The 8,037-nt window shown below is 45.3% G+C and overlaps 1 protein-coding gene across 2 annotated transcripts in view; it reads right to left on the bottom strand.

Moving 5' to 3' along the window:
* Positions 1 to 384: 384 nt before the first annotated feature.
* Positions 385 to 8,037, bottom strand: part of PRCP (prolylcarboxypeptidase) — a 33,319-nt gene continuing 25,666 nt past the window's right edge. Inside the window, exons 8-9 of one of the 2 annotated variants that reach the window (XM_055701497.1) lie at positions 6,778 to 6,965; positions 385 to 2,384 (exon numbers count right to left, since the gene is read on the bottom strand). In XM_055701497.1, the coding sequence (XP_055557472.1) occupies positions 2,180 to 2,384; positions 6,778 to 6,965 (393 nt within the window). In that variant the 3' untranslated portion in view covers positions 385 to 2,179. The remainder of the gene's footprint in view (positions 2,385 to 6,777; positions 6,966 to 8,037) is intronic. The other variant, XM_055701498.1, reaches the window with a different exon arrangement.

The following is an 8,037-nucleotide window of genomic DNA, read 5'->3' as shown; positions in this document are numbered from 1 at the left end:
ATTTCCTGAGACAGTAGGTTCACTAGCAGGGGGAGAGAGAGGAACAACCTGATTAACAATATACAGTAGCTGTTAATTTGGATGGTTCACAGCCCAGTGCAGGAATGTCCCCACGTCCTCACACAACGTGGAAATGTTTCTCCCAGAATCTGCACTAGGAATAGCATTCTGAGCAATCAGTGGGAGCAACTGGAACAGCCTCTTGCTTAGTTAAACCACTTGTGATCCACAAATCTGTATTTACTCCTGTAGATCCCATTCCTTGCCTTGCAGCAAACCCAGACATTACCATACATTGATTAACACATCAAGAAGATACAACAGTATTTCTAAAAACTTGACTGTAACCCAGCTGATTAAGAAAACAATAACTATTTTGTTTCAAAAAAAAAATCAAGCCCACCATGTTATAATAAAGTACACAAGTGAGAGACTAGAGTTTATTTACAGCAGAGAACCAAAAATTGGAACTATCGGATTACCAACAGCTTTCAGTCAACAGGTTTCAGGCAAATTCTACATAGCTCTTCCTTTTCCCCATGGTTCTTCGAGTCTTGTTCTTTACAGTCTCTTAGATAATTACCTTGCTCAAGAGTATGAAAGGTTCAGATTGCAGAGTCTGAACATAAATGCCGTGTTTAACACAAGGGAATGACAGGAACTCCATTGGAAAGAAGATGCAGAGTGTTTTAAAAGATAAAATTTCAGTTTTGGGTTTGCTTTGTTCCCAGAGGATGGGAGGAGACTGGAAACAGAAAAGGCCACCTGGTGTCTTAGGAAAATACTCAACTATCAAGCACATCAAAGCTGAGAAAAACTTTTCAACAGAACTGGAGTTTTAAGAGTCTGGGGACAAGAAGCCTTAACCAAGTCTTTCTGAAACGGAGTTTTCCTTTAAATTGCAAAGAATCCTTTCTGAAGAAGGGCTTCAGTGTGAATGAAGCCAAAGCTGGAAAATGAGGGGACTGCCCCAGCCATTTATTAATGTCAGATATGCTGTCTCATGAATCAGGGCAGTTTGTCTGTTTTGGAAGCCTTACAGAAAGCCCAGTGCACCTGGCTTGTTGAGCTCAGCATCAGTCTGTAGGCTGATCCAAGAGGATAGCTGCATTCTGTGTTTTGAATAGTTTGTCCCGCAAACAATTTTTTTTTTAAAAGGCTTTTATTGAAAAGCCATCAGCAAACAGATCATGCAGAATTCGAACAATACACAGGATGGGGGGGGGGAACTCACACAAGGCACAGCCCTGATTATTTGTCACTTCATAAGATCTAGCCAGCACAAGTGTCACATTTGCTCTTCAAGAGAACAGCTTTGAAAGCTTCCCGATTTGAAAGAGCTAAGTGTTTGTGGGGCATACACACACACATAAAATACCCAGCGTTTTCTTTGGCAACTATCATCCCAGCAGCAGATCTCAGAATCAGGACAAACGGCAAAGAAGAAATGAAACCCTGAGGCAGACTGCGCATGCTCAGCCAGTTATCAACACAGCGAGTCTGGGCCCAGCCCTGACCATTCAACACAGTGCAGAATGGAAAAGCCACCTGACGCAGCTTTGATTAATAAACTGCCAGAAAACTAAGAAAAATATTTACTTCTTTTCCAGCATTGATTCCAAAGGGTAAGGGCTGTTCAGTTTCTGTACAAATGGCACAGCCAGTTTCCCCATGCCCTCCCTACTTTCTATCAAATATCACAGTAAGATGTGATTTCTGTTCCCCCACTATCTCCATGCCCCTGACATGGCAGTTTACACCAGCCGAGGATGTCTGAAATTCAATCCCGCTGAAGGCAGCAGGAGTTTCATCATCAACAGCACTGCCATTTAATCCACTGTATATACCAGCAGTCAGGGCAATCACTTAGCACAGCAAGGAAGGCATCAAGCCTAGAACAGGGAGTCTTTATGGTATAGTACAGCATTTGAGAAGAGCAAAAGAGGAAAGAAAGCCAGAGCAGGCAGCTCAATCCACACACTTTGACTAAAGTTTATTATCTGAGAACCCTCTCCATCCATCTGCTGCCTCCTTTTCTCACAGGCACAAGCAACAGTTAGCATTGCAACACAGGTGAGGAAACAGGAGTGAAATGTTCAAATTACCATGTGATAAGGCCTGGCCCTACTCCCAGCAAAGCGAGTGGAGATATACGGGCCACAGCTGGTGCAGTACCACTTCAGTGGCTGTACCTGGCCTTTTCAATCCACTGCTTCATGTAGCAGATTTCCAAGGCTCGAGCTTGCTGCACAGATTTGGGGTCCAAAGGGTTGCGGCTGCGTAGGTCCAGGTGATGGGCTCCATCTGGTATGACAATTGCCACAAGGGAATCTGTGATGTTCTGGGTCACCCCACCTGCAGACCAGGGGTCCAGGCCACCGTTGCTGTAAGGAAAGAATACCTCATTAGGGTACACCTGCACAGCAGTCAGCAGTGGCGGGGCAGCTCACATCAACGTAGCCATGCTCACTTGCAGCTAGCTTTGCACAGGTACCAACAGAAACAGGCCTCAGCCCTGGCTCAATGGCTTGTGCCCACCCCTGTTAAGAGCAGCCCTCTTGACAGAGGTATGGAGCTACTAGCAGCTTAAACAAGGCTATGCTTCTGTCATTAATGATCTGCCAACTCAGATGATAACCTATAGTAGTGCCACAGCCTCTGGAACTAGATCTGCTACCACTTGTCACTGCCATAAGAGGGTCAGGTTGCCCTGTACCAAGACACGTCCAAATTCCCAAATCAAGGCACTTTGCTTTCCTTCTTCAGTCTGCCATAAACTAGTAACCAAGTAGACCCTTTAGAGTTTAATTTTCAGGAAGTTCTACCTTTTGCTGTCTCTGCTGGGTGCCAACCTGGTTTTGCAAAGAAATTCTTGGACCTTCTGTTAGTCCCTTTATTTCTAGCAACAGCAATATTAAAATAAAGCTTTTATCCCTCAAGAAACTCTAAAATGACTCTTCCTCTGTGACAGAATAATTTCATGCAATTTCCTGCGCCCCCCCCCCCCCCCCCCTTATCCCAAAATCACTGAAAGGATTCCTTGTGCTATAGATCTGGCTCCAGATAATGCCTGGTCTATGGAGCATGCCAATGGCTGAGCTGGGGTGAGAGTTTTGCATCTCTCCAGAGCTGGGAATGAACTGACCCCATAATCTCTACTACATCTTATTTTCTTTACCGCAGTGTTCTTCCCACATGTGATCCATCTTTTTGCACAAAGAAATCAACATCTGTATACTTTTGGAACTATGCAAATCTAGATCTGTTCCTCACTTAAAACACTGGACCTGCCCACAAAAGGAAACGCTAGAGTATGTGAGTGTAAACTTCTAGGAGGATCTAAGAAATTAAAACATCCTTGGACATTAACAGCTATGCAGCTAGAAAAACACCACTGTGGCAGCACCAGAAAATACCAGAAAGAAATAATGAGTAAATATGAGTTTTGTAGAAATAACTAAGAGTAAAAACCTGATGGGGTCTGAACTGATACTTTGTTTCTCCATTAAAAAAAAACCAACCACCAAACAAGCAGTATGAATCTCTGGTTTTTTACTTTCTGTGATTCTAAAGATGACTTAGGAGAAGAGAAACATTGTGTATCTGTAAAACAAAAAGCATACAGAGCTGCCCAACATGCAAAAAGCACTGGATTTAAAAGGTCACCTGAATCAGCAGAGCACCTTGGCAACAGAGGGATGAGTTGCTGAGAGACCCAAGATGTACATGAACTTGGATCTTTTTGGTCCCAGTCATGTGGAAGCTAAGCATGCCACAAGAAAACAACACACACTGGCTTTTTTGGGAGCTTCTGGCTGCGTCCTCTGTGCTCCTGCCAAATGATGGCACCAGAGGCAGTGACGCAGTCTGGGAAGTGACACTTGCTGAAAGGAGAAGGGGGGGGATCGAGAGCTCATCACAAAATAATTTTAAGTTTTCATAGTTTTAGAGAATCAGGTAAACCAGTACCAATGGCATGGATTCTTTACGTGTTAAAGCTAAGTGCGCATGTAAGTACTCAGTTGCCCATCTTGCAGGACAGAAGTTTCCCCAATGTAAACAGAAGTAAAAGAAAAGAAAGAATAAAGAAGTCTGTCATTCCTTTCTAGCAGTAGCCAGGCAAATAAGGCTTCAGAAAAAAAAAAGCAAAATATCAGCATGCTGGTCCTGTTTTCAATCCATCGTATTTCCTTGACAGCATAAATAAGGTCCTGCCTATCCCACAGCAAACAGTTCCCTTTCCTATCATCTCTTCAGAGCCTACTCAGCCCTCTAGTCCTTCTCAGAACAAGTTTTACACAATCTTAGCAGCACAGTCTGTACATCCTTTAATAGGCCCACTCTTCACAGTTGCTGAAACAAAATAAGTTTCCTTTTATTAACTTTTATCTCTCACCTTTTCTCTTCAGCCAGGCATTTTTCTGCCATCTCTTCTTTTCCTCCATTCTCCTTTATGCTAACAATCCCTGCTTCTGCACATAGATCCAGTATCTCAAAACAGAGCCTACACTTTCTGCCTCTTCCCTGCCAGAGCAGAACTGGATAGGTGGGTGCCCTAAGTTAGAAGCATACAACCTAGGTGTGATCCATCCAGATTAAAAAAATACAAATTTTTAGACTGCACATCAAATTGCATACTGTCTGAAATAACCTGGGCTGATTTTGACTATCGTAGTATGTTGGTGACAAGACACTACCAGCTGCTACAAGCTCTCTGCCACCCCATGCATGAACAGTGTTAAATGCCATTTCCACCACCGTGCAACACTTCTACACCAAGTACACAGCATGTTCCAGCAAGAGTATCAGGAGTGGAAACTGCTGCAAGAGAATGGGCAAACAGGGTTCTGAAAACCCCATTTTCCTCAAACTATTTTTTTAATAAAGATGCGCTGCTCAGGACAGGCAAGCAGTATCTGCCTACAGCCTAAGTACCCACTCACACACTACGTACCTCCAAGAAGGTACCAAAGTAGCAATGGAGATTCTTGTGTTGATACCATGCGATACATACAACAGTGTGAATCTGCAGAGTGATGCGCTGTTCATAGAGGGAGAAGCAGCCACACCAGTTTAAGCATCGTGGCCAAATCCCACTGCGGCTGGATAAATCCACCCTACAGTGGTCCTTTTCAGATTGAGTATTTTTCCCTTCTTGTGCTACACTGTTGTGCAAGTTGCCTGACACTTGAAACACAGTCCTTTTCACCCCACAGGGAGCCACATCCCCTGGTAAACATAGGGATATTTTTTGTAAAGTACTCCACAGTGCTCAGGGATAAAAGGCTCTTATATAAAATGTACAGTGTTGACAATGTATTTGTTTGAAGAGAAACAACCCAGCTTGAGATCCAGAGCTTTGTGTGTACAGCACTTCTTCATTCATTTGGTTGCTTTCAAGCTTTTCTCATTTCAAGCTCCTTCAGCTGGCATAAATTCTTAAAACACTTTAGATTTGTTTGCTTGTCTATCGCTTACAAAGTAGATTTCTACTGTACAGAGCTGTGAAGCCTTGGAAATGAGCAACACTGCAGCAGAAATTAAGTTAAACCAACAATTTTTTTTTTTATTAAAAAGTTTTCCAAAAAAGGATGGAATTTCTCACTAGACTAGATACCCTGCTGGGACAGAAACAGCAAGAGGCAAACAAGAGGGAGGCAACAGGCCTTTGGAGCCAAACAGACCAACGTTAACAGCTGAAATCTGGAGAATAATCCCCAATTCAAGTGATGGCTTCCTATTTTTAAAATACACACCTATTCACCAAGTCTAACAGACTAATTCAGAGTTGTGTTTTTGTTTAAAAAGTGGTAGGGCTTGCTTTTTTTTTGTTTTTTTGAAGTCCCTCACACAATTTTAACCAGAGCACAGAGGAACATATATCCAGGAGCTGCCTAGAGTGCGCAATCAGTACAAGTCAGAACTCCTGAAGCACAGGCTTCAATGGGTTTATTAAATGCCTCCCTACCACATCAAAACTTTATGATCAGCCAGTACTTAACTGCTCAAAACTTTCTATCGCCACACTGCAAAATTACAGCTACACAAACTTCCCTTTAAAGAAAGCAGAGTTTAACCTAAAAAATAAGTGAAGGCTGAGTAGAGAGCAAGCAGCATGCACTAGTTTTTACACTAGACTGAAACATTTCTTTCACCTTTAGTCCACATACAAAGATGTTTCAGACAAACTTCTGTTGTATTACCAGTACACCTTGCTAGAACAGAAACATCTATTTGTATTTGGAACTTAAGCAAGTTTGTTGAAACTTGTCTAATTGCCAATAATAGGAAAACTCCAAGTTATTTCCCTCTTTTCTGCAAAGGGAAAAATGAAGGTCACTCCAGCCCTTCTACAAGGCTATCACTCAGAGCAATAATTTTTGTGACCAAGATCCTGTGTTATAGCTAGAGCTTGTTTAGGCTTTCTTTTACATGGAAGAGACAGTGCTTTGGCTTCATAAAAGCTAGACTGATTTACCAGCATGAGAAACTTTGACTTTGGCCACAAGATAAGGAATCCACGTGGGAAGATTACGTTTGGCAGAATCCCAAACCAGATTCTTCTGTTAAGAGTCACACAGGCAGCAACGGAACAGTTGACTTCTTTGGCCACTGCAGATTGACCATTTTACTCTAAAGAGCAACACAAAGCAAGCCAACCATTTAATCAGTTGAAGTGCTGGAGACAGACCTGTTAGATACTTATAAGACAGGCTCTCTGCACTGACAACCTAAACTGGTAGAAGATTCCACTCTATAAGATGAAATAAGGCTCACCTGAAAACGATATTGCTGTATGAACTGATGTTTTTCCCTCCATACATAGAAAGAATCCAAGAGGGGCGTGGCCTCACCCCCCAGAACCTGTAACACTGGTCTGAAAATGCATCAAAGTCCCATTTCTGAGGCTCAAACATGTCATTGACACCATCTGTGCACATGGGCATCACCATCTCAGTGCAAGCCTGAAAAAGAGCAGGGTAAACAAGATGTATTCCGAGGAGACTGTCCAATAGCTGTTAGTGCAGTATTTAAATAAAAAAGGTCAAACACCAGTTGATAAGTAATTACTGTCAAAACATCATAGAAACGTTTACTTTGGAAAAGACCTTCAAGATCATCGAGCCCAACCATTAACCTAACACTGCCAAGCCCACCACTGAACCATGTCCCTAAGCACCACATCTGCACAGCTTTTAAATACCTCCAGGGATGGGGGCTCAACCGCTTCCCTGGGCAGCCTGTTCCAATGCTTGATCACCCGTTTGGCGAATACCATTTTTCCTAATCTCCAATCTAAACCTCCCCTGGTAAAACTTGAAGCTGTTTCCTCCTGTCCTGTCGCTTCTTACTCAGGAGAAGACAGACAGCCACCTCACTGCAGCCTCCTGCCAGGCAGCTGTAGAGAGCGATAAGGTCCCCCCTGAGCCTCCTTTTCTCTGGGTTAAACGCCCCCAGTTCCATCAGCTGCCCCCCCCGAGCTGTGCCGCAGCCCCTTCCCCAGCCCCTGCCCGGCTCTGGACACGCTCCAGCCCCTCCGGGTCTGCCTGGGGGTGAGGGGCCCAACGCTGAGCCCAGGGCTCGAGGGGCGGCCGCACCAGGGCCCGGCACAGGGGGACGGGCACTGCCTGGCCCTGCTGGCCACGCTGCTGCTGACACCGGCCAGGGCGCTGCTGGCCGCCGTGGCCACCTGGGCACACTGGGGGCTCATGCCCAGCCGGCTGCCGACCAGCCCCCCCAGGCCCTTCCCCGCCGGGCAGTTCCCAGCCCCCTGCCCCCAGCCCGCAGCGCTGTGGGGGGCTGGTGTGACCCACGGGCAGGGCCCGGCACTCAGCCCTGTTGGGCCTCATACAACTGGCCTCGGCCCCTCGGCCCGGCCTGCCCAGACCCCCTGCAGAGCCCCCTGCCCCCCAGCAGGTCACACTGCCCCCAGCTCGTGTCCTCTGCAAACCCACTGCGGGTGTGCTCCAGCCCCTCGTCCAGGTCATCGATGAAGATACTGAACAGAACTGGCCCCAGTACTGAGCCCTGGGGGAC

The sequence above is a fragment of the Falco cherrug genome, chromosome 2 (assembly GCF_023634085.1).
Source record: "Falco cherrug isolate bFalChe1 chromosome 2, bFalChe1.pri, whole genome shotgun sequence".
Lineage (NCBI taxonomy): Eukaryota > Metazoa > Chordata > Aves > Falconiformes > Falconidae > Falco > Falco cherrug.
The sequence above is the reverse complement of the archived record's forward strand: the minus strand, read 5'-3'. Positions and strand labels throughout refer to the sequence as shown.